This window comes from Natrix helvetica, assembly GCF_964273705.1.
Source record: "Natrix helvetica genome assembly, chromosome: 13".
Lineage (NCBI taxonomy): Eukaryota > Metazoa > Chordata > Lepidosauria > Squamata > Natricidae > Natrix > Natrix helvetica.
The window spans coordinates 15337620-15363949 of NC_138557.1; the positions used below are offsets into that span (position 1 = coordinate 15337620).

Consider the following 26330-nt stretch of genomic DNA (forward strand, 5'->3'; position numbering starts at 1 on the left):
TTTGCATTATTGGAAGCTGAGGGGGGTCAAAAAAAGTCTGTGCATGCTTAAGACCCTCAATTCAGGATTGCAAAATCCCTTTTTAAAATAGCTCTCAGTCCCTTCCACATTCAAAGTGTGGCCTCCAATAAACAAGCCAACACCTAAGGTGCCAAGTTTATATTCTGCTTCTTTAGAGCAAGCGCCTCCAACCTTGGCAACTTTAAGACTTGTGGATTTCAACTCCCAGAATTCCCCAGTGGCTGGGGAATTCTGGGAGTTGAAATCCACAAGTCTTAAAGTTGCCAAGGTTGGAGATCCCTGTTTAAGAGGATTATTTTGGTCTGCAGATCCTTCCAACTTGGATTGTGAAATATTTCAGCCTTGTCTCTGTATTTTAATTCTCTTCCCATCTGTTAATCACTGAGCCTCTCAAGTGGCATTTTCTGTCTCAGTAAACAAAACAAAGACACATTTGGCTTCTCCCCCCTCCCCAAAGCCTCTTGTTTTCCTTTCGATGTTTACTAGCACACAGGGGGCTCCCAGCTGTCAAACTGAAAAGTTGTTACAAGCGGTCCCCATAAATGTCTTGCCGTAAGAAGGATCCTGACAAAGGCGTCTGCATAAAAACTGATTTTTTCTCTCCTATGCAGAATAACAGAGTTGGAAGGGAACCTTGCAGGTCTTCAAGTCCAATCATTTGCCCAAGCAGGAGACCCTACACCAATGATGGGGAATGTTTTCGGCAACGAGGACCCAAACCGGAATGGGTGTGCACGTACGAACGCCAGAGCCCCAGAAACATGAGGACTAGCGTGCCTTCTTTTTGGGCTGTTTTTGGCTGTTTTTCGGGCAACTTTCAGGCAGGTTTTTGGGCAACTTTCAGGCCGTTTGTTGGGCCGTTTTCAGGCCGTTTTGGGGCACTCTGGCACCCATGAAGACCAGCTGGCTACTTTGGCACTCACAAAGAAAACAGCCCTCAAAACGGCCCAGAAAACGGCCTGGAAAATGACCCCAAAACAGCCTGGAAAATTGTCCAAAAATGGCCTGTTTTCTGGGTGTTTTTCAGGCCGTTTTTCGGCACTCTGCACCCGCGAAGACCAGCTGGCTGGCGCACCAGAAACCAGAAGAGGCGCTGCACCATTCCAGACAAATAGTTGCCCAGACATAGAATACAGAACATAGAATAATAGGAACCTTGGAGGTCTTCTAGTCCACCCCCCTGCTCATGCAGGAGACCCTCTATCTCCAGACAAATGGATGTCCACTCTCTTCTTCAAAGCCTCCACCGATGGAGCACCCACAACTTCTGAAGGCAACTTCTGTTCCACTGGTTAATTGTTCTCGCTGTCAGGAAATTTCTCCTTAATTCCAGGTTGCTTCTCCCCTTGGTTAATTTCCAACCATTGTTTTTCATCTTGCCTTTTGGTGCTTTGCAAAATAGTTTGATAACACCCACCCACCCATCTTTTGTCATTTGTCAGATGGTGGAAGGATTCAAGCCAGGTTCTCTTGGCTGGCTTGGCATTAGCCAGAGTTGACAAACTCTGTTGCATCAACTGGGGGCCATCTGGAACCCAAACATCTTAAAACTGCTCCAAAGAAAAGCCCCTTCCAAGATGAGAGAGTGACACACACACACCAGGGCCACAACTCTGCAGATCTTGGGTTGCCTGTGAAAGATGGCCCCCCCTGGAATATTTTTTTTGTGGTGGCGCAGTGGTTAGAGTGCAGTATTGCAGGCTACTTCTGCTGATGACCGGCTGCCTGTAGTTTGGCAGTTCGAATCTCACCAGGCTCAAAATTGAATCAGACTTTCATCCTTCTGAGGTCGGTAAAATGAGGAGCCAGATTTTTTTGGGGGGGAGGGGGAAGGCTGACTCTGTAAACAGTTTAGAGAGGGCTGGAAAGCTATTGTTTTTGTTCTTCCTTTTCTCCTTCCTTCCTTCCTTCCACCCACCCATGGTGCACAATGGTTAACACGCAGTATTGCAGGCTGGCTCTGGCCACAGCCAGGAGTTCAATCCTGACCAGCTCAACATTGACTCAGCCTTCCATCCTTCCGAGGTGGGCAAAATGAGGACCCAGATTGTCGGGGGCAAAAGGCTGACCCTATAAACCGCTTAGAGAGGGGCTGTAAAGCACTATGAAGCGGTATATCAGTCTAATTGCTTTTGCTATTGCTATTTTTCTTCTTCCCAGATTAGCTTCCAGCTCTAGGATTACTCGGTGGCCTCCCATCCCAACCCTGACTAGCTCAGCCTACGTTGGCTGCCATGATCCTGCCCACGGACAGGAATTTGCGTTCAGGAGGGAACCAAGGTCACACGGACCCTTACAGAATGGTCCTTCCTTCTTGCAAGAGCGTTCAAAGGGCATTGCATGGGTGTGGAACTTGTGGGCGGTTCACAGGTGCCGAGAAATCAGAAAGACAGACCCAAAGGCGCCACCTGCCAATTCCCGGTGCAAAAAGTACAAGAAACAAGAATGATAAAAGAGATAAGCAGGGCCAGCCTCACTTTCCAGCCTGGGTGGGGGGTGTTTGTCATCGAGCTGCATTTGTGCCTGTTTTCAAGAAAAGACTGGAAGATTATGTGCCCAGATTGGCATTAAGGGTTCCTGTAGCGGACTAGATACAGGGGTCTCCAATGGAGACCCCTGGCCCAGAAGACCTCAAAGGTCCCATTCAACCCTAGGATTCTTGGCTATTCGGTAGCCAGTTTCAATTGCTTTTTAGTGATATCAAGACTCACATTTCACGTATGAACACAAGGAAGCCCCAACGTTGTGTTGCTAAGCGAGATCGTGATTGTTGTCCCATTTAATGACCTTCCTTGCTACCGCTGTGAAATGAATCACTGGGGTGGTTATGTTACTTAACACCGTTGTTAAGTGAATCCGGTTTCCCCACTGACTTTGCTTGGTCCCCAAAGGGGATCCCATCACTTTGGGACACTGCAACCGTCATGAATACGAATCAGTTGCCAGGCATCTGAATTTTGATCACGCTGCAATGGTCGTAAGGGTGAATAAGGTCCCTTTTTCCACCATTGCCGTTGTAACTTTGAACAATCACTAAATGAAGTGTTGTAAGACAAGGATGACCTCGCCTTGTTTAGGGACAAAACAAGTGGGGAGAACCACTCTGGGACTTTTGCCTCAGGCAACGTTTCATCCCAAAGAAAGGAAGGATTCGGGCAGCGTCCTCCAGAGGAGCAGCCAGGGGTGGGATTCAGCCGGTTCGGACTGGTTTGGGGAAACCAGATGCTAATTTTGCATCCAGTTCACCGAGCCGATTGTTGCAAGGAATGGCTGGCCCGCCCACCCCACCCCTCCCCTCCCCTCCTCTCCCAGGAGTCTCCACGCAGCCCATTCATCATGCCAGGTAAGTGCAGGGCCTGTGCAGAGGCTGTGAACGGGTGACAAATGGGCCTGGCGGAAGTTCCGGAAGTCCGGAAATGGGCCCATTTCCAGCTTCCTGTTTTCGCCAGGGGTGGGTTATGACTGTATGCCCTAGTACGGGCGTACCGGTGCCTGCCGGGAGCACCGGGTACCATTCCAGTACGGTGCTCCAGAGGGCCCACCCGCCTACTCACACTCCTTATTGATATTTGAGCTCTTTGGTGCTTACGCGCAGGCAGCGTACGGCGCCTGCGTGATGCTCTGCCGAGCAGCTGGAGCATCGCGGAGCATCGCAGGCGGCAAGTATGGATGTGCGTGCTTGCGCACGTCTGCATGTGTGCTGTGCGCATTCATTTGGAGGATGCTGGGCCCTGTTGCACCGTACCGATTGCAATGGGATCCGGAACCCACCACTGGTTTTCGCCCTCCTGGAGGCTCATATAAAACCTCCAGATCTTGGGGAGGGAGAAAACTACTGCCCTCATGAGGAGGCCAAGTGGGCCACGCCCCTATTCCCCCCCCCCCAGCAACTGAGCAGAGAACTGGTTGCTAAAAGTTTTCAATCCCACCCCTGGAAGAGCCCCCTCCCTGCAGACCTTTCCACGTTGGCCCCTTTGGCTAGAAAAGAACCTCCTGCCTTCAGAAGTTGTGGAGGCTTCATCCCTGGAGGCTTTCAAGAAGAGATTGGACTGCCATTTGTCAGAAATGGTGTAGGGTTTCCTGTTTGGCCGGGGGGTTGGACTAGATGACCTACAAGGTCCCTTCCAACTCTTTTAATGTAATCTAATCTCGGGCTGCCTCCCACCTCCTCATAATCATTCTCAGGCGCCAAGAAGTCGTCCACCAGGGTGATGCGATGGCCCAGCTGCTCGCTCAGGGCATCTAGGAAGCGGTCCGTATCCCGGCTGCGTGGCGGCCGCGAGAAGGTGAAGAGCTTCCTCCGGTGAGACAGGGGGCTCAGCTTAGGCGACAAGGCCGGGCTGCTGTCCAGGCTGACGTAGGGGTTCGAATCTGTGCTGCAGGGGGAAGGGAGGCCACCAAGCGAGCGGTAATAGCAAGGCTGCAGGACGGGATCATTCTGCCAGGAAATAGTCAATCCTGATTTTCGGGTACCTGCAGAAAATACAGAAAGTGACAATCCGCCCTCTGCAAGCACAACGTGCCAACTTTTGCCCCAGGCATTTTGGCTTTTACCAACCACGCATCTCATTCAGTCAGAAAGATTCTGGTGGCACCTTTTCAGAACACATTTTATTAAAATTTAATGCAGGGTTGTTGGTTAGAAAAAAGTGCTACCAGATTCCTTCTGATTTTTTTTTTAACCACTATAAACTGACCCAAATCTTCGCTCGCGTCACTAGACTCCACTGAGGCACCTTGAGGAATCTAAACATTCTTCCACACTGAACACAAAAATGAATGTCATGTCCTTGAAACCAAAGACCAAGGGTTGACAATGAGGCATATTCATCCTTCACTTAAACAGAGGAAAAGAAGAAATATTGGGATATTAACTGCTACTGAATTGACATTAGCCAGTTCGGAGCCTCTAATCCAGGGGTCCCCAAACTTGGCAACTTTAAGACTTCTGGCTGGAGAATTCTAGGAGTTGAAGTCCACAAGTCTTAAAGTTGCCAAGTTTGGGGACCCCTGCTCTAACCCAAAAGATAGTGAGAGGTGCCTGATTCATTTCTGGGGAAATGGGGGTGGGGGGTGGGAGAAAACCCCTTTGAATCGATTTCTAAATGACCAACTTTGTTTTCAAATCCTATTTGATATTCAGTTGGGGAAGTGAATAACCGAAAAATTGCTTTAAACTTAAACCGCTTTAAACTTAAAACGGCAAACAACCGCTTTAAACTCAAGGTTAATTGTTCCAAAGTTGACTGTAAAAAATACAACTTCTGTAATAGAATTGTCAAAGTCTGGAATACCCTACCTGATTCGGTTGTCTCAGCTACACATTTTCACAGTTCCAGTCACAATTTGACTTCCGTAGACCTTACTTTACACTTAAGTGGTCAGTAGAGGAAGCGTGCATAAGTGCACTAATGTTCTTATCGTCCCTGTCATTGTATTTTTATTCTCTTATTCTTGTTCTCATTTTTGTTTGACAAATTCCAAATAATAAATAAATGTCATTTCTTTCTAATTTGGACTTGACAGCATTACAAAGTCAACTCGGTTGCAAGTTGCCGCACTTCTTATCTTGGACCTCAAGCAACCCGGGAGAAAAGCTCCTGTTTGCCCCAACAAATTCCAAGTCAAATTCTATCCCAAATAAATCTCCAAAAGTTGTCTCCTGTACCACACAAGACCGGAGGAGTTTTTCTGACCGAGGCTTCCCCAGGAGCAAGAAGCTCAGTCCTCATCCCGATAAACCTCTTTTATTTAATTTACAGTGAATTCCTCTCCAGGAAAGTCTTTCCTCTCCCACAGTCTTTCAAGATAGTTCACAATTACAGACCTTTATCAGGCTTGGAGAGTGGCCAGGCTGATATCTTTCAGACGCCGCAATACTTGGCAAGAATGCAGGAATGAACTAATTGTCTCCTGCAAACTCCACTCCCCCTTTGCTCCTCTTTTATTCCCTATGGGAGGGGCCATTTACCGTCCATCTGTGATCTCACTCCCAAGTTGACCCCTGTTCTTTAGCTGTTCCCTTCATCTGGCAACTCTGTGCATATGCACACTGGGAACAGGCTCCAGCTGTTCTTCTGCCTCACTTATGTCCGACTCCGAAGGCAGCTGATAACTGGCATACAGCCCTGGCCCCCTCTCTGCCTCCGACACAGAGCCCTCATCAGAGCCTTCCCCAGACTCTAGGACCGGCCCATCTTCCTCCCCAATCTCCTCGCTGTCCATGTCAGCTCCACTGGCCGCTGGGGGGGCCACAACAAGGAGTTACCTGCAGGCTCTGAAGCCAGTGATGCTGTCCGGCACACAGGCAGGCGGCCCAGCTTCCCTCCTAAACCAGCAGTCAGGCGACTTTCCAGCTCGGCATACACTGCCGACATCTGTGAGTGGAAGGAAGGAAGGGAGCCATGTGTTGGACTCAGTTCTCTGCTGACCCTTCTCCCCCACCCTCACCCCTACCACAGCCCACTTCTTAGGCTGGACCCCTAAGAGCATGGCTCTCACCATTTGGGGGTTGGGGGTCTCTGGAAGAGATGTTCCATCACCTGCTTGGCGTTCTCCAGGAGCTAAACGGCTGGGCATCTCAGCAGCTTCAGCAGAACCTGTGGAAAAGATGGGGGATTTTTGCAGGGATGGGGGCACCAGGTCCCTAGAGCTCCATCTGGAGCAAGGGTCTCCAACCTTGGCAACTTTAAGCCTGGTGGACTTCAACTCCCAGAATTCCCCAGCCAATTCCATCAGGCTTCAAGATTGATGGTTTGCACTTCCAGTTTGGTGTCACGGCAGGATAGTTGATGGATAGCTGGGCTCTGCAAATCCTGGGTGATTCTTCATTGTTGGGGGGCCTAAGGGGCTAACATCACCCTGGAGGGGTGACAAAGAAAGGAGGGATCCCTTGCTGATTGCGGGAGAGTGGCGGCTCTTCCGCTCGATCTGAGGCACCCGACCGACTGATGGAGAAGAGAGTCAGCCATTATGGTTGAACCGAAGCTGGGACAACCGAAGAAAGAAATGAGCTGGAGTGGTTTGTGAACAGTGGTGGAACTGGGTGAAGTGATTTTTAACTTCTATACTAAAGATCTAACCCCAAATGGAAGAATTTTTGAAAGGAGATTGATAGTTTGCCATAACTACAGGTAATAACAACTAATAACTTGACTAACAACAGTTCGCTTAGTGACTGTTCAAAATGACAAGGGCATTGAAAAAGGTGATTTACAACCATTTTTCACAGCTATGACCTTTGCAGCATCTCCAGGATCAGGTGATCAAAATTCAGACGCTTGGCAACTGGTTCATATTTATGACCGTTGCTGTGCCCCAAGATCATATGATCGCCTTTTGCGACCGTCTCACAAGCAAAATCAACAGGGAAGTCAGATTCACCGAACAACGGGGTTACTAACTTATCAACTGTAGTGATTCACTTAAACAACTGTTGCAAGAAAGGTTGTAAAATGGGGCAAAACTCGCTTAACAAATGTGAGGTTTTTATTGGCAATATTTGGATTTGTAATTGAGTTTGCTATTGGGGGCGGGCAGGTAACTCTTGACAAAGGATATTTGGGTGGAGCTGATATTGTTGAGGGCTTTGATGGCTCTAGGACTCCACCTCTAGCTTTAGTAAATAATGAAGAAAAGTAATGCACGTAGTCCTTGACTTACGACCATAACTGACCCCAAAATTTACATCACTAAGTGAGACATTTCTTAAGTGAGTTTTGCTCTGTTTTTACAACCTTTCTTGCTGTAGTTGTTAAGTGAATCACTGCAATTGTTAAGTTAATAACATGGTAACTAAGTGAATAGGGCTTCCCCATTGACTTTGCTGGTCAGAAGGTCGCAAAAGGGAGTCACGTGACCCCCAAGACACTGCAATGGTCATAAATATGAATTGGTTGCCAGATATCCAAATTTTGATCACATGATCATGCTGGTCAAATGGGGGCAAGTGTGGAAAATGGTCATGTCACTTTTTTCAGTAGCGTCGTGGCTTTGAATGGTCACTAAATGAACTGTTATAAGTTGAGGACTACCTGTAATAAGCAGTCAGGGGGTGGAGCAGAGCAAAGGCCCATTCTGGGTGGGGACAAAACCGTGATCCAGAGGAGGAAGCAAAAGGACCAGTATGGCCACGATAGGATTCTTTGCAATGGGTCATTTGGCTCAGAGACTCAGTCCGAAGCCGGGGTCTTCTTGGCATGAGCCACAGCTGGAGAGAGCCAAGGCCGGACACAGGAACCATCGAATCGGAATCCGGAATTGGAACAAATCTCTGTGGTTTTTCTTTCCCAACCCCCTACTCATTGAGGCCAATCCGGAGCCCCTCCTGAGTAATCCGTTGATTGCTCGGATTAAGAAAGAGGAGGAAAAGGGGGGGACCAGTGCGTGAGAAAGTCCAGGTGGCCCAATGAAAGTTCCAGATGTTCTCCAAAAAGACGAGCAGCACGCAGCTCTTAAGCCACTTGACATATTGTAGGTACAATCCGTGCAATCACAAAATTGGTAGAGGAGGGGGACACAGCTCTTCGGTCAATGCAAGGCACATGAGTAAACAGACTGTTGTTGTGATGGCATTGCATTTGGTCGATGTCCCCCAAAACCTCTATCTATAGCAGTGGTGTTAAACTCAAGGCCCGAGGCAGGATCCTGCCCACGGGGTGCTTAGATCTGGCCCATGAGGCCAGCCTAAAAATAGCAAAGGACCAGCCTACGGTGCCTCTGCCAACGAAAACGGAGCTCTGCTTTTGCTGGCAGAGGGCTAGCAAAACAAACTAAAAAGAAAACAAACAGAAATATTTCCCCTTTTGCATTTGAGCATGCCAGAAGGGACAGGAAAGGAAAAAGGGGAAGAAGAAAGACGAAGAAAAAGAAGGAAAGATGGGAAGAGAGCAAGGAAGGAAAAATAAGGAAAGAGGAGAAGGAAGAAGAAATTAGAATGAAGAGGGAAGGAAAAGGAAGGAAGGGAGGGAGATTATAATGAGAGTGAGGGTCTGAGGGAGGTCCTGCCTTAGCACTTGGCCACCACAGGTGCCCCCTGACACAAATGATGTTGAGCTGGCCATGCCCACCATGGCCACACTATGCCCCCCCATGCCGCCCCCCCATGCCACCCCGGCCCTCCGAGGTAAAATACAACCCTGATACAGCCTCAATGAAATTGAGTTTGACACCCCTGATCTATAGAGAGGGAATATGGTCCATCTCCCCTACCTCTGGAAATGAAAGCAGCCAACAGAGGTGAGAGGGAGTTGCTGGACAAAGGAGGGGAAAGAAGCCAAAGGCCACCACTGGCTCAGCCCCACAACCTACCCCGGGCTTCACTGTCCTTGGGGCTATGGCTACGCAGACTCTTCCGACTCCCTGGGCCAGTCCGTAGGGAACTCCGCGGCTGTTCTTCTACTTCTGGTTCAGCTACAGCTGGGAAGAATAAGCCAGGATCTTTTAGACACCCATCAGATTTACAGATTAACAGAGTTGGAAGGGACCTGGTAGGTCATCTAGTCCACCACCCCCCACTCAAGCAGGAGACCCTACACCATTCCTGAGAGATGGCAGTCCAGTCTCTTCTTGAAAGTCTCGAGTGATGAAGCTCCCATAACCTCTGAAGGCAACTTCTGTTCCATGGGTTGATTGTTCTCACTGTCAGAAAAGTTCTCCTTATTTCTCCCCTTGTTCAGTTTCCATCCATTATTCCTTGTTTGGCCTTCGGGTGCCATGGAAAACAGCTTGCCCCCCTCCTCTCTGTGGCAGCCCCTCAAATATTGGAAGACTGCTGTCATGTCTCCCCTGGTCCTTTTCTTCACTAGACTAGCCATGCCCAGTTACTGCAACCGTTCATCATATGTTTTAGTCTCCAGTCCCCTCAGTATCCTGGTTGCTCTTCTCTGCACTCTTTCTAGAGTCTCAACACCTTTTTTATAGTGTGGTGACCAATTGGAACGGACCTTAGAGATCTTCTAGTCCAACCCCTGCTCAAGCAGGAAACCTTACTTTTCACTAGACTAAAAGGTAAAAGGTAAAAGTTCCCCTTGCACATGCTGTATGTGCTAGTCGTTCCCAACTCTAGGGGGCAGTGCTCATCTCCATTTCAAAGCTGAAGAGCCATGTTTTAACCTCCAGTCCCCTCATCATCCTGGTTGCTCTTCTCTGCACTTTTTCTAGAATCTCCACATCTTTTTTATAGTGTGGTGACCAAAACTGGATGCAGTACTCTAGGTGTGGTCTTACTAAGGCTTTATAGGGTGGTATTAGTATCTCACTTGTTCAGTTTCATCAATTATTTCTTGTCTGGCCTTCAGGTGCTTTGGAAAATAGCTTGACCCCCCTCCTCTCTGTGGCAGCCCTTCAAATATTGGAAGACTGCTGTCATGTCTCCCCTGGTCCTTCTCTTCACTAGACTAGCCATGCCCAGTTCCTGCAACCGTTCATCGTATGTTTGAGCCTCCAGTCCCCTCATCATCCTGGTTGCTCTTCTCTGCACTTTTTCTAGAATCTCCACATCTTTTTTATAGTGTGGTGACCAAAACTGGATGCAGTACTCTAGGTGTGGTCTTACTAGGGCTTTATAGAGTGGTATTGGTACCTCCCTTGATCTTGATTGTATCCCTGTTCATGCAATTTAGGATTGCATTGGCTTTTTTGGTTGCCGCTGCACACTGCTGGCTCATATTGAGCGAGTTGTCCAGTAAGACAAACATCATAATCAACCATTGCCTATTCATAAGGAAATCCAGTTTGGGAGTTTGCTGGTCACTTCGACACTTCAATAATAATTCAACCAGTTGATCTGACTTGCAGAAGAGAGCCGGCACCTCTCACTCAGACTAGAATACAGGTAGTCCTCAACTTACAACCATTCATTTAGTAACCATTCAAAGTTACAACGGCACTTTATGACTGATGCAGCATCCCCAAGGTCCCATAATTAAAATTCAGATGCTTGCAATTGTTTCATATTTATGACAGTCCCAGGGTCCCGGCGTTAGGCCATCAACTTTTGCAACCTTCTGACAAGCAATGGGGAAGCCAGATTCATTTAACAACCATGTTACTAACTTAACAACCGCAGTGATTCGCTTAATGACAACTGCAGTCATTGACAACAAACAACTGCAGTGATTTCCTGAACAAGCACGAAAGGTCATGAAACCGGGCAAATATCACTTAACAACTGTCTCATTTAGCAACTGAAATGTTGGGCTCCATGATGGTCATAAGTCGAAGACTACCTGTGATTACTGCAGACAACTATAAAGCCTTGCACAGAGGAATTTATTATATCATTAGGAACTTCCATACTTTCTTAATGATTCACACACTAGGCTTCCACCCTACCCAATTAATAACACTTGGGGAGTTGGTGAGCAGTTTGCAGAGTTGCTGAGACGTTTATACCATTTCAGCCATCAGCATCCTGAGAAATGCAGGCTCCTGACTTGCCAGGCTCAACACTTCCACTGTCTGGAGCTACTCAAAAGGCATAAAGGCAGAGTATATCGAGCCTCGCCCCAACAGATTTGATTGCTGTGTTGAGTTACTGAATGCTGCAACCAATTTTGGTCACCATACAATGAAAAAGATGTTGAAGGATCACTCAGATGAGAAGTACAAGCTGGACTGGAGAAGATGGATTGACTATATTCAAAACAAATACCGGACTAAAAAAATTCAGTTAGCTTTTGAATGAAGGCATAAAGAACGTTACAATTTATTCAAAGCTACTTTAATAAAGGGGGAGTTAAAGCACAAGAATAGTAACATGTTAAAATTAGTTAGCTTATGTTAGCGTATGGTTGTTAAATGTTTATACCCTGTATTTTGCTCTGGGAGGTCGGGGGGAGGGAGGGTGGGAAGAGGGAAGGGTAAGGGGGGTGATAATTGTAAAATTTATTTAAAATTTTTAATAAAAAAATAAAAATAAACTAAAAAAAAAGATGTTGAGACTTTAGAAAAAGTTCAGAGAAGAGCGACTAGATGATCAAAGGCCTGGAGACTAAAACATACGAAGAACAGCTGCAGGATTTGGCTAGTCCACAGAACAGAAGAATTAGAGGTGACATGATAGCAGTATTCTGGTATTGAAGGGGCTACCACAAAGAAGAGGGGGGCAAATTATTCTCCAAAGCTGGAAGGGACCTTGGAGGTCTTCTAGTCCAGCCCCCTGCTCAAGCAGGAGAACCTGTCCAGTCTCTTCTTAAAAACCTCCAGTGATGGAGCACCCACAATTTCTAGAGGCCAGCTGTTCCACTGGTTAATTGTCCTCACTGTTAGGAAGTTTCTACTTAATCCCAGGTTGCTTCTCTCTTTAGTTAGTTTACATCCATTGTTTCTTATCCTGCCCTTCTGGTGCTTTGGAAAATAGGTTGACCCCCTTCTTCTTCATGGCAATCCCTCAAATATTGGAATACGGCTATCACATCACCCCTTATTCTCCTTTTCTTTGAACTAGCCAAACTTAAATCAACAACCGTGGACCTTGGCCAGAACAGCAGTGAGTTCTGAGAGCTGCATTTTCCAGCACATCCGGCGGGCACCAAGTTGGGGAAGAAAGCTGTTGCTCAGATACACCCAGATGTGTTCTGTTTCTCCAACAGAAGCATCTTCTCCTTGGAACAGGAGAACTTGCCATGGCCAACTCGCTGTGGGACAATTCAACACTTCAATGTACTGTAATTATTTAAAATATTTTTAATTTTTGTCATTCACACTTCATTTTGCTCCTCTGTTGAAATCCTTTCTTTAATGGTTTCATTCCACTATTTCTTGGGTATTAGCGTATATCTTGTCCCGCGGAGCGTTGGCCCTGGTGAGTTGGCCATAGCAAGATGGCTGCTCCCCTCCTCCCTCCACAGATACATGCCTCTTACATACATACTGCACATCCATATATGCATACATGCACAAGTACCTCTTCCCAAACCGTTCCCCACATACCCTCCCCTCCTCCCAGGCATCTGGGCTGCTCTCTGGCTTAACAATAATCTCCTTGGAGGCAACACATGCGTTCGCCTGTAAATAACAATTCCCAAGCTGAAGATTAAAACCTTTCATTCTAATTTTACTCTGATGAGATGAATGCCCCACAATCCCTGAAAACATGCAGCTGGTGCCGAGGTTGCCACGGCAACTCGAGGAAATACCCTGCGCCAAGAAGTAGGTGTAAGTCATTCACGGCGCAGCCCGGGTGATGCGCTAATAGCCTCCTGCCAGGCTGCCCGGTTGCCTTGGCAGCCGCTCTCTTCAGGGCCTGGACGGATCCTGCACAGACCCAGGAGAGCAGAAGCCACCCGAGGGGGCCCTCGCACATCTCCCACCGACTCCCAGCCATGCTGCAAGGATGGGGTCTCCAACCTGTGAGGAGGATCTGAAACTCCTGAGTGGGTGAAGGCGCCAGGCTCCTTCCATCCCCTCCTCTGGCACCTTCCCAGGGCCTGCCCAGCTTTTGAGGGCTTCTTGGGACCTAAAACATGCACCTGGGAAAGTCAACCAAACATCTTTTGAGGACAGGAGGCCGGTTTTTGGCAAAAGCCTTCGGTGCTTCTTCTGGTTGCATCTGGGTCTCAGTGGGTAAATAAAGTGTGCCAGGCAAAGAATTTGTTCTGTTTTTTTTTCCCTAGAGGGAGGAAAGAGCAGCTCAGCATCGGGCATCTATTTACCTTCGCTACCGGTTCGCAAATGTGAGCGTGCAGGTGCTCGCTCGCTCCGTTCACCCGCGCCACCTCCGTGCATGCGCAGGACCTTCTGTGCATGTGCAGAGTGTCAAAAACCGATGTGATGATGTCTGGGCGGGTGGGCGGAGCCTGCTACCAAGCACGCCCACTAAGGTAAATGGAACAGCACGGCGGGGGGGGGGGGGGGGAATCCACTGTGCCACATTATTTAGATTAGCTAGACCAGGGGTGTCCAAAGTTGGGAACTTTAAGACTTGTGGACTTCAACTCCCAGAATTCCCCAGCCAGGCTGGCTGGGGAATTCTGGGAGTTGAAGTCCACAAGTCTTAAAGTTCCCAACTTTGGACACCTCTGAGCTAGACACACAGGAAATTGCTTGTCACAGCTGATTGCCAGAAACACCTGTTCGCCCGAACCTGTAGCATTTTTTTACTACTGGTTCAGGTGAATCGGTCTGAACCAATAGCATTTCACCTCTGGTTCCCCCCCCCCCCCATGCCATCACTCTGCTAAACACCTAATTCCCACAGTATTGTCTTATGTCTAAGGATATTTGTCCGTGCAGTGTGGCTGTATTGCTATTATCCTCATCTTCTCAGTATTGCAGGCTAATTCTGCTGACTGCCAGGGGTTCAATCCTCACCAGGCTCAAGGTTGACTTGACTCAGCCTTCCATCCTTCCGAGGTGGGTAAAATGAGGACCCAGATTGTTGGGGGTGATAGGCTGACTCCGTAAACCGCTTAGAAAGGGCTGCAAAGCCCTGTGAAGCGGTATATAAGTCTAAGCGCTGTTGCTATTTCTCAACTTCTCATCTTTCCTATTGCTTTCTTCTATTGGTATTTTATGATTGATCACTTGTTTATATCTTATGAAGATCTTATTCTATTCTATTCTATTCTTTCCACTATTTCTATTCTATTCTATTCTGTGCTATACTATTCTATTCTATTATATTCTTTCCACTATTTCTATTCTATTCTATTATATTCTGTGCTATACTATTCTATTCTTTTCACTATTTCTATTCTATTCTATTCTATTCTATTCTATTCTATTCTACTCTACTCTATTCTATGCTATTCTATGCTATTCTTTTCACTATTTCTCTTCTATTCTATTCTTTCCACTATTTCTATTCTATTCTTTCCATTTATGTTCTATGACTTAACGTTTTCTTGTTTGTATGTATACAGAAAGCTGCTGCACCGGAGACAAATTCCTTGTGTGTCCAATCACACTTGCCCCCAAAAGAATATTCCTATTTCTATTAGAAAGTATTTCTGTCTTTTCCTTTTGGAAATTAAGGCACCTGGTTTTTTGGAAATACCTCCAGGTCATCTGGAAATGCCTCCAGGTCTTCCTTCCTGCCTCTCTTCCTGCCCCACTTTTACTGCCCAGAATCTTCACAGCAGCTTCCTCTTTTTAGCAAACTGCAGCTAACAGTTCCTGGGCCATTCCTTGGAGAGCTTCCCTTACCTCCTTTCCAAAAACCATCTGTGCACACCGACCTTTTTCAACTGTGTGCAATATTTTGTTGTTAGTTCATAGAATATCTTTTTTCACAAAACTGCACAAATACACATTGCAATCCATACTTTATGCACTATGACAGGGGTGTCCAAACTTGGGAACTTTAAGACTTGTGGAATTCAACTCCCAGAATTCCCCAGCCAGCATGGCTGGCTGGGGAATTCTGGGAGTTGAAGTCCACAAGTCTTAAAGTTCCCAAGTTTGGACACCCCTGCACTATGAGGATACCATGAGCTGCTGGGCAGTCAAGAAGTGGCTCCTGTGGGTGCAAACTCACCAGCATCGGAGGGCCCACTTGCCAAGGACTTGTAGCCAAGGAACCTGGCGATCTTCTGCTGGCAGTGGGCCTGCTCCTCGTAGGTTAGCAGCTGGTAGATGAATTGCCAGATCACCTGCTTGGAGGGCGTGTCCAGGACAGGGTAGACATCCACAATCAAGGTGTCAATGTTCCTGAGAGGACACGGAAGGAAGCAGATAACAGATTAACAGAGTTGGAAGGGACCTTAAAGGTCATCTAGCCCAAACCCACCCACCCCTCAAGCAGGAGACCCTATACCATTTCTGGCAAATGGCAGTCCAATCTCTTCTTGAAAGTCTCAAGTTATGAAGCTCCCACAACTTCCGAGGGCAACTTCCGTTCCATGGGTTGATTGCTCTTACTGTGGGATAATCTCTCCTTATTTCCAGGTTGAATCTCTCCTTGGTCAGTTTCCATCCATTCTTTCTTGTCTGGCCTTCAGGTGCTTTGGAAGATAGCTTGACCCCCCTCCTCTCTGTGGCAGCCACTCAAATACTGGAAGACTGCTCTCATGTCTCCCCTGGTCCTTCTCTTCACTAGACTAGCCATGCCCAGTTCCTGCAACCGTTCATCGTATGTTTTAGTCTCCAGTCCCCTCATCATCCTGGTTGCTCTTCTCTGCACTCTTTCTAGAATCTCCACATCTTTTTTACATCGTGGCAACCAAAACTGAATGCAGTATTCCAAGTGTGGCCTTAATAAGGCTTTATAGAGTGGTATTAGATCTTGATTGTATCCCTCTGTTAATGCAACTTAGGATTGTGTTGCCTTTTTTGGCTGCTGCTACACACTGCTGGCTTCTATTTAGCTGGTTGACTTCTTCAGTCAGAGGGAAGAAAATCCAAATCCCAGAAAAGTTCACGTGACCATTAGAGAAGAGCTGGAAGGGGCCTGAGGACATGAATACAAATGGAAGCCCCTAGACAACCACTGCTTGGCCTGGACACGTTAAATGGAGGTGAGACAACCCTTTCTCTGGCCACTCTTGGATTATGTTTCATGTTAGGAATTGTGCTTCACATTTTTCTACTGTTCCACAGGAATCTGCCTTCTTGTTAGTTACAATCATCAGGGCCAGTTTAAAGAATTTGGGGGGAGAGATACAATAACATCACTTGACGTTACTGTCAGGTTCGGATTAATCTCAGAGTTCCAAGTAAGAACCCCAATGAAAGAAGACTCCAAGGCTTGAGTTTCCTCAAAGTTCCGTTTTATTAGAAGTGTCCTATTGGCACATCTGGGGAAACCCGAATCTGAAAGTTTCCTGATTTTCCCCACCCAAAAGAAAGTCCAAGCTTCTGCCCAGCCACCCACATGTCCATCACATGGCCCGATCCGGCACTGTCCCAACTGGAGATGCCTCCCAGTCACGCCACTCCAGATGCAGGGCAGGATGTCCTTGACTCTTTGAGAAAGGAATGTTATTTAGACTATAAATCTCCCATACACCATAGAATCCCCCCCCTCCCAGTTTTCCCCAGCATTAATTGTGGCAGCCTGAAGGTCCAACACAAAAGATGGCTTCCAGGCCTAAAAGTTACACCGTATGTAGCATTGCCTCAATCTTTGAAACGAAAGGCTTAGGCAAGCTTTTCACTTCGTGCCAGAGAAAATACTTTGGTGAAGCCCACACAGACATTCTGCACCAGCTCTGGGCTCCTGCCTTGAACCTCGAGACCCACAATTCCTCCCCAAAGCTGTGTGGGGCTCACTCCAGACATGGATTCCTACTGGTTCAGGTTGGTTCGGCTGATTTAGTAAGTTGGCTGGCCACGCCCCTGAACCGGTTCTATCGGTGGCGCCATAGGTGGCAGCTTCTTGTTTTTTACTACTGCACATGCGCACGCCCAAAGCGTGTGCACATCTGAAGCACGTCCCTTAGCGAACCAGCAGTAACAGAACCCAGAACCCACCCCTGGCTCAGTCCCAACGCAGAGCCCAAGCAAGAAAGAGCACAAGGGAGCAGAACTTGTTGAATCGTTTGCTTGGATGGATCGAGTCCCCATCACCTTACCTGTGCTGGAAGAAGCTCTCTAGGGCTTTGCAGACGGTGTAGCGCTCCACTGGTGTGAGCAGATGTTCCAGCTGTTGGTGGAAGGTCCTTCCCTGGATCTTGATGCTGGAGGGCAGGATCTCAGCGACCCACTGCAAGGAGGTGAGGGCTGAGGAGGAGCTGGGTGCTTCGGAGGACTCGCCATCTAGGCACAGGAAGCAAGTCTCTCTTACAACAGAAGACAAAGCTCATTGCAACAAACCAAGATGGCCTAGAAGGCATATTGTGCATTGGGCCTTCTGGCCTGCACATTCCATGCTGTGGGAAAACGGGAGGGGGGATTACTCCATATAATTATGGAGTATGGAGCATGGAGCTATTCAGCCTGTTCTATCCAGTCCGGGCAAACCGCTAGCGGTGGTGGTGAGAGGCTCCACCCACCCACTCGGACACCATCACGTCCTGTTTTTGATGCTCTGCGCATGCGCAGAATGTCCTGCACATGTGCGGAGGTGGCGCGTGTGAGTGAAGTGAGCGTGCATGTGCACGCACTCACATTTGCAAACCGGTAGCGAAGGTAAGTTGATTTTCACCCCTGGTATGGAGATATATATATATATAGTCAAAATAACATTCCTTTCTCAGAGAGTCAAGGATACCTTGCCCTGCACCTGGAGTGGCGTGACTGGGAGGCACCTCCAGTTTTGGACGGTGCTTGATTGGGCCATGGGATGGACATGTGGGTGGCTGGGCAGGGACTTGGATTTTCGTTTGGGTGGAGAAAACCTGGAAGCTTTCAGATCTGGGTTTTCCCAGATGTGCCAATAGGACATCTCTAATAAAATGGGATTTTGAGGAACCTCAAGCCTCGGGGTCTTCTTTCGTTGGGGGTCTTACTTTGAATCCTGACACTGGCACTTAAACCCCTGCCGCCTATTGGTATGATCTCATTTCCAATCAGAGCAAAAGTGTGTCTTTGACTTTGTGTGAAACATGTGGATTGTTTCTTAAGAAATCGCAAAGGGAAACTGACTACTACAAGTAGTCCTCGACTTACGACGGTTCACTTAACGACCATTCACAGTTACAACAGGACTGAAAAAAGTGACTTAATGGCCGTTTTTCACACCTATGACCGTTGCAGCGTGGGCACTTGAGCTACATTGGGATGCTGGATAACTGACTCACATTGACGGTGGTTGCAGTGTCTTGGGCTCAGGTGAGTCCCCTTTTGCGACCTTTGGACATGCAAGGTCAATGGGGAAGTCAGACTCACTTAACAACTTTGCTTGGCAGAAGGTTGCAAGAGGGGATCACATGACCCCGGAACACTACAAACGTCATAAATATGAGTCAGTTGCCAAATATCCGAATTTGGGTTCACATAACCGTGGGGAATGCTGCAATGGTCATAAGTGTGAAAAATGGTCATAAATCACTTTCTTCGGTGCCACTATAACTTTGAATGGTCACTAAACGAAGGACTGCCTGTACATGCTTAACAGTGCAAATATATGCTTTTCCAGTAAGGATTACTTGATTGGGCCATGATAACTCTCTATTTCGTTGATGCTCAAATATATCCCTCAGAACATGCTGTAATATTCCATCATGCTGCATCAGATACAGATTAACAGAGTTGGAAGGGACCTTGTAGGTCATCTAGTCCAACCCTCCACCTAAGCAGGAGACCCTACACCACTTCTTACATATGGCAGCCCAGTCTCTCCTTGAAAGCCTCCAGTGATGAAGCTCCCACAACTTCCAAAGGCAACTTCCGTTCCATGGGTTGATTGTTCTCACTGTCAGAAAATGTCTCCTTATTTCTAGGTTGAATCTCTCCTTGTTCAGTTTCCATCCATTATTCCTTCTCTGGCCTTCAGGTACTTTGGAAAACAGCTTGATCCTCTCTTCTCTGTGGCAGCCCCTCAAATACTGGAAGACTGCTATCCTGTCTCCCCTGGTCCTTCTCTTCACCAGACTAGTCATGCCCGGTTCCTGCAACTGTTCATCGTTATATTTTAGCCTCCAGGCCCCTCATCATCTTAGTTGCTCTTTTCTGAACTTTTTCTAGAGTCTCAACATATTTTCTATAGTGTGGTGACCAAAACTGGATGCTGTACTCTAGGTGTGGTTTTACCAGGGCTTTATAGAGTGGTATTAGTACCTCATCCTTAGATAGTTTCTCTTCTTAGAAAGTTTCTTCTTTTAAGCTTCTTTTTTGGTCCAATTTTGTGATTGTTCTAGGACTATAATGATCTCTATTCCTTGTTCATCCAGTAGAACAGCCCTTTTATTTTTCCCATGGGATCAAACCATCTTTCCTGAGCCCTTATAAAGAAAATTGGGCCTAGTGCCATGTTGGCTCTTCCATTTATATGCCAATAACAGTAAATGGCATGTTTGAAAACAAAACCTATAAAGACATTCCCATTTTGTAACTGGGTGGGATTCAAAAATTTTAGCAACCAGTTCTCTGTCAGATTGTTGGGTGGGCATGGCTAGGGTGGGCATGGTCTACTTGGCCTCCTCCACCACAGTGGGGGGGGGCATTTTCACCCTCCTCCTTTAGCCTCTGAGGGGGCAAAAATGACTTCCCCTGAGCTCCAGAGGCCCTCCGGAGTCTGGAAACACTCCCCTTCTGGAACTTCCACGAAGCCCATTTTTTGTCCTTCCAGAGCCTCCGGGTGGGCCCTGCACTTTCCTGGCATCCAAAGAGGGCCGCTTGGAGACTCCTGGGGTGGGGGTGAGGCCAGCCAGTCCTGTAAAATTAGCATCCGGTTCATCTGAACCGATCCAAACCGGCTGAATCCCACCTATGCTTATATACCACTTTCCAGTGCTTTCCAGTGCTTTCCAGCCCTCTCTAAGCGGTTTACAGAGTCAGACTCTTGCCACCAACAATCTGGGCCCTCATTTTACCCATCTCGGAAGGATGGAAGGCTGAGTCAACCTTGAGCCTGGTGAGATTCAATCTGACTTGCAGCCAGCAGTCAGTAGAAGTAGCCCATGGCACTGCATTCTAACCACTGCACCACTGCGGCTCTTATAAAGATGAAGACAGCAGACTAACCGTCTGAGATTATGACCAAGCCTTTGCTTACCACTGGAAAAGCTAACAATGCCTTCTTCAACCACAAGGGTGGGCATTGCCCCACTGCCTTGGAGCATGGACACCACCTTCTCATGGGAACAGTTCCTGCGGAACAGAACACAGGATCAATCGGGGACAGAAGCAGCACCAAGAAGGCCTGTGAGAACACGGGTGGGCTCCCCAGACAGGGGAGCCATTGGCGAGAGTTGAAAAGACGTGTCCAAGCCAGCTCAGGGTCAGAAGGACATCAAACCCCAGAGATAATTGTGGGGGAAAGCAAAGAAGCTGCTAATTCACCTCATATCCAGGCCATTCAGGAACAAGATTCTGTCGCCAGCTTTCAGGGATGCTTTTTCAGCTGGGCTCCCTACAAAGACAAAACAAACAATCAAAGAAACACACCAAAGCAGGGGTCTCCTCCAACCTTGGCAACTTTAAGACTTGTGGACTTCAACTCCCAGAGTTCCTCAGCCAGCAAAGTCCACAAGTCTTAAAGTTGCCACGGTTGGAGACCCCTGCACCAGAGGACTCCAACACTGCTCTATTTCCAGAATCGAGCAGGGTCACGAAGGTACATCTCTCCTTTTGGCTCATTCCTCCATTGGCAAGATTTTAGGCAATTCTAGCGCCATCTTTTTTGTGTAGACTTCCAAGATCCTGGAAGGGGCACCCTCACTAGCTATCAAACCAGACTTTGTACCATCTGGTGGCCAAACCCAAATCTTTCATTGTTTGGGAATTGATTTGATGGTGTTGGGATACTACAGGACTTCTCAACTTCCCATTATCCCTCATTCTGCAAAACAAAAAAAACAGTGCATCCTGAGAAGCCAGACTCCATTTTGTAATGTTCTGAGGTAACAGAAACATCTAGAAGAATCCGGCTTAGTCTGCGACATATGTTCTTCCAAAGACAAAGTCTATATCCCATACATAGTGTTGGAAGAAATATCCAGGTCCAGTTCCAAGCTGGGAGAAAGACACTGGAAACATAGATGCTGATTGGAAAGACGGTTTAATGATGAACAGAACCACCAAGCACGTGTGATTCTGTGTAGCTGACCACATAGAATTGAGAGAGGTGGCTTTTATACCTTCTTTTGGTCTTTGCACTTAAGCTTCCTGTTCCTGTGCAAGAACATGTATTCAATTGGCTGTTGTCAGATTCCCATGGGCCCATGTACAAATCCTAGGAGTTTGACTGAGCTAAGATTGGTTGACGTTTGGGCTGATGCAATGAAGGGGCTTGTTGGGCAATTCCTATTGTGGCTGTGGGCTAATCCTATCTTTGTTCAGTCCTTGCTGCGGGGAATTTGCTTATGAATAGAGCTATCTCTCTCTATCTCTTAAGTGCTGACATCCGCTGTGGGTTATTAAGGAAGGTGGGGGCTGCTTTCTTCCACGTCATCCAGGAAAATATAATATTCTGCCTTTTTTAATATTTCTCAAAGTATTTCATTCTTCTAGGGGAGGGGAGGGTGCTAACTTTCTACAATAAGATCGATATTTCACCACATCCTGTTTTTAATAAGGCATCACGATCTACATACATGGCCTGGTTTATTAAAGGACAGGAGGGTTTAGCTGCATGTCGAACTACACGCAGGGTAATGTGTAGTGAGGACAAAACATTCACAGTTGCAGAGAAGGAGATTTCTCCAATATTCATGCCCTGCTCAGGTTGAGAAACAGCCCCAAAGTGGCAATACACTCTGACACCTAGGATGTTGAGTCCACCAATTTTGCTCATCAATTTCATGGCTCCTGGCCTCATTCACAGGCATACAGTGGCCTGAGTCCAGAAGGAAGAAATGGTCTTGCCAGGGAGGAATTCTTACTCCGTGTTCCCACCTGGTGCAAATGTACACAACCGGAAGCCACCTGTAGTTACCAAAAGTGGTCACGGTAGGTAGTGTAGTTTTATTTGTATAGGAGATCATGATAGAATTACTTAAACTTAATTGAAACGAGCACGATTTCACTTGGATAAAATTAAAATTGAATTAAAGCACATTGTAGGTGTGTGCTGATTGAGGGGTAGTGTGCAGGCGTGCCGCACCCATAATGCAATGCGCGACCCACCCAGTGCGCGTGCACGCACTACAGGCGCGACCCCCATTTTTTGCATGCTTTTTCTGCCCTCTCCAGGCTCCAGAGGCTTTATAGGAGCCTGGGGAGGGCGAAAACAGCCTCGCCCTCCCCCCCGGAAGCCTCCCGGAGGCTTGAGGGACCTTCAGGACGCTTCCCTGAAGCCTCCGGAGCAGTCAAAACGAATCTCTAAGCAAACCGGAAGTCACTCGGATGGTCGTTTTGAGCACTCCGAAGGCTTGAGGGACCTTCAGGATGCTTCCCTGAAGCCTCTGGAGCATTCAAAACGAACCTCCAAGCAAACCAGAAGTCTGTTCCCGTGGTTTGCCCGTAGGGTCGTTTTTTTGCGCTCCGGAAGCTTCACGGCAGCTCATGAAGCCTCCGGAGGGCCTCCGGGGGGCGGGGGAGGCTGTTTTCGCCTGGGGAGGGCGAAAAATGGCTTTAAAAAAGGGTGAACTCAGCTGGCTAACGCGCACATGCACACTGGCCAGCTGACAGGGCAGCGCCTTGCGTGCCCTGATAAATGGCTCCGCGTGCCACCTGTGGCACACGTGCCATAGGTTCGCCATCACTGTTCTAAAACATCTTAACTCCAAGCGAGGTTTGGGCAGCCTTGCCCAGGTTTGCCTTGGAAATGGAAATCTTTGGCAACCAATGAGGGTTCCTCTTACCAGGCAAGATGGACTCGATCCACACAGGGGCATGGCCACGTAACGTAAACCCGAAACTTCTACTGCCCCTGTAGACGCGGACGGTTCTGTGGAAAGAGAGCACATTGTAGTCCTCACATCAGAGAGGGAATCCCAAAGGAGCAAAGCAGGGCCTTCTCTCCCCATTCAGTGTCTGAACCCCTTCCCTGCTTCTCTTGACACAGGTGTTTCTCAGCCTTGGCCATTCTAAGATGGCTGGACTTCAACTCCCAGGGTTCCCCAGCTGGGGAATTCTGGGAGTTGAAATCCACCCATCTTAAAGTGGTCAAGGTTGAGAATAGCAATAGCACTTAGACTTATATACCGCTTCACAGTGCTTTTACAGCCCTCTCTAATGGGTTTACAGAGTCAACCTCTTGCCCCCAACATTCTGGGTCCTCATTTGACCCACCTCGGAAGGAGGGAAGGCTGAGTCAACCTTGAAACGCTACTTTACATATAACAATCCTTTCAAACTGAGAATCTTTGCAATTCTGTCTTTGACGGGCATGTTACACTGATCACTTCTCTACCAGTCATTAAAAAACCCTAACAATCCTTTTGCTATGCAGTAGGATTTTGTCTTTCATGTTTGCACTTCACATTCAAGTCTTCAGGTTAAGTTTTCCTAGTCTGCCCCTGCTCACAATACCCCAAGTATATATAAGGTCTCTGCAGACTATGCATAAATCTATCTCCCGCGCGGACAATTGTGGGAGCTACTAGATACTCCCACGTAACACCTTTGCTGCGCGGGCTGCATTGGCTACCTGTGGCTTTCCTGGTGCGTTTCAAGGTGTTGGTTATCATCTTTAAAGCGCTCCATGGCACAGGATCTAGTTATCTGCGGGATCGTATCCTGCCCCATACATCCCTTCGGCCGATTCGCTCTCACAGAGAGGGACTCCTCCGGGTGCCGTCCACTAGGCAATGCCAGCGGGCGACGCCCAGGAGTAGGGCCTTCTCTGTGATGGGCCCGACCCTCTGAAATGACCTCCCCCCCGGATATCAGGACTACCACTGACCTCCGCTCCTTCCATAAGAAGCTAAAAACCCACCTGTTCAATTTAGCCGGCCTGGCCTAATTCCCAATTTTAGTCCCTCAAGCCTGCATTTTTAAGTTTTTTAGGGGTATGCTTTTTAGTTGCTTTTAATTCTTACTTTTCTGTACAGCTGTATCAGGTTTAATTCGTTTTTAAGGGGATAGGATATTTATCTTTTGTATTTGTTTTAATGAGATGCCTGTACACCGCCCCGAGTCCCTTCAGGGAGAGGGGGCGGTCTATAAATCCTGGAAAATAAATAAATAAATAAATAAATAAATAAATAAATAAATAAATAAATAAATAAATAAATAAATAAATAAATAAATAGCTATCTCTATCTATCTATCTATCTATCTATCTATCTATCTATCTATCTATCTATCTATCTATCTATCTATCATCTATAAATGACACTTTGTGTGTGTGTGTGTGTGTGTGTGTGTGTGTGTGTGTGTGTGTTTTCCAGCATAACTCTGGAACGCCTCAAGCAATTTCAACCAAACTTGGTACACAGATGACTTACTCTCTGGAAACAAATACTGTGTGGATAAGATATCCCTTAACACCTTTCGGTGGGTATGTCTGTGGGTGTGTGTGTGTTCCAGCATAACTCTGGAATGTCTGGGCCACTGAAATGAAAAGGACTGAACTATATCTATAGTGTCAAGTCACAGTACTTTTGACAGTGATAGTGGGCATTTTGGATTCAAGTTCTGTTAAGATACAGCCTGTTGTGCCTTAAAATGGCTTCTACTGTACAGACAGCGGAATTGCCATGGTAACGGCTTTGCAATACTCCACAAGAGGGCTCCCTCTAAATACAGGATTGGGATAAATACATACCCAGGAGGGAGGGTCTTCCCATGTCCTTACCTGCAAGCTGCCCCTGTCCCCACATTGCTGCCAATCAGTGTAGTGGACCTTCTCAAGCTCAGGCAATTCTCCTCCTGGCTCCGGGGCACTGAGCTGGCCCGGGTGGAGACCAGCAGCCGCTCGTGGTGGTCTTCACTGCGGCTCCGTCTCAGGCGGTTGGCCGGCTGTTGCTCCCTCTTGGCTCGGCAGAGCTTGCTGATGAGACTCTGGGACACCACCTCATCAAAGCGCTGCCGGTGTTTCCTGGGGATGAAGATCCTGGGAACATGAGACCAGACCCGGGTTAGGGAGGGTGCAGGGGGTTCACAGATTAACAGATTAACAGAGTTAAAAGGGGGCTTGTAGGTCATCTAGTCCAACCCCCCCACCCACCCAAGCAGGAGACACTACACCTTTTGTGACAGATGGCAGTCCAGTCTCTTCTTGAAAGCTCCCACAACTTCCCAAAGGCAACTTTTGTTCCATGGGTTGATTGTTCTCACTGTCAGAAAATCTCTCCTTATTTCTAAACTGAATCTTTCCTTGTTCAGTTTCCATCCATTATTCCTTGTCTGGCCGTCAGGTGCTTTGGAGAATAGCCTGACCCCCTCCTCCCTGTGGCAGCCCCTCAAATATTGGAAGATACTATCCTGTCTGTCTCCCCTGGTCCTTCTCTTCACTAGACTAGCCAGGCCCAGTTCCTAAAACCATTCATCATATGTTTTAGCCTCCAGTCCCCTCATCATGCTGGCTGCTCTTCTCTGCATTCTTTCTAGAGTCTCAACATCTTGGCTGATACTCTCACAAAGACACATAATCCAAAGCAGCTCTTAGAGAAGCTCAGAAGCATGAGAAGAACATACGAAGAATGGTTACAGGAATTAGGTAAGTCTGGTCTAATGAAAAGAAGGACTGGGGGGGACCTGATAACACTGTTCCAACATTTGAAGTGCTCCTACAAAGATGAGGAGTTCAAGCTATTTTCCAAAGGACAAAAGGCAAGACGAGAAGCAATGGACGGAAACTAATCAAGGACAGAAGCAACCTG

General features: G+C 47.5%; 1 protein-coding gene across 1 annotated transcript in view; it reads right to left on the bottom strand.

Annotated features, from left to right (window-relative positions):
- The window catches only part of GRID2IP (Grid2 interacting protein), a gene marked incomplete at its 5' end in the record, with an annotated part of 106945 nt that overhangs the window by 26620 nt on the left and 53995 nt on the right, over positions 1–26330 (bottom strand). Inside the window, 10 exons of the mRNA XM_081966004.1 lie at positions 4187–4494; positions 6290–6398; positions 6523–6620; positions 9331–9438; positions 15500–15672; positions 17535–17718; positions 20618–20712; positions 20905–20974; positions 23367–23452; positions 25304–25561. Coding sequence (XP_081822130.1) covers positions 4187–4494; positions 6290–6398; positions 6523–6620; positions 9331–9438; positions 15500–15672; positions 17535–17718; positions 20618–20712; positions 20905–20974; positions 23367–23452; positions 25304–25561 — 1489 coding nt within the window. The remainder of the gene's footprint in view (positions 1–4186; positions 4495–6289; positions 6399–6522; positions 6621–9330; positions 9439–15499; positions 15673–17534; positions 17719–20617; positions 20713–20904; positions 20975–23366; positions 23453–25303; positions 25562–26330) is intronic.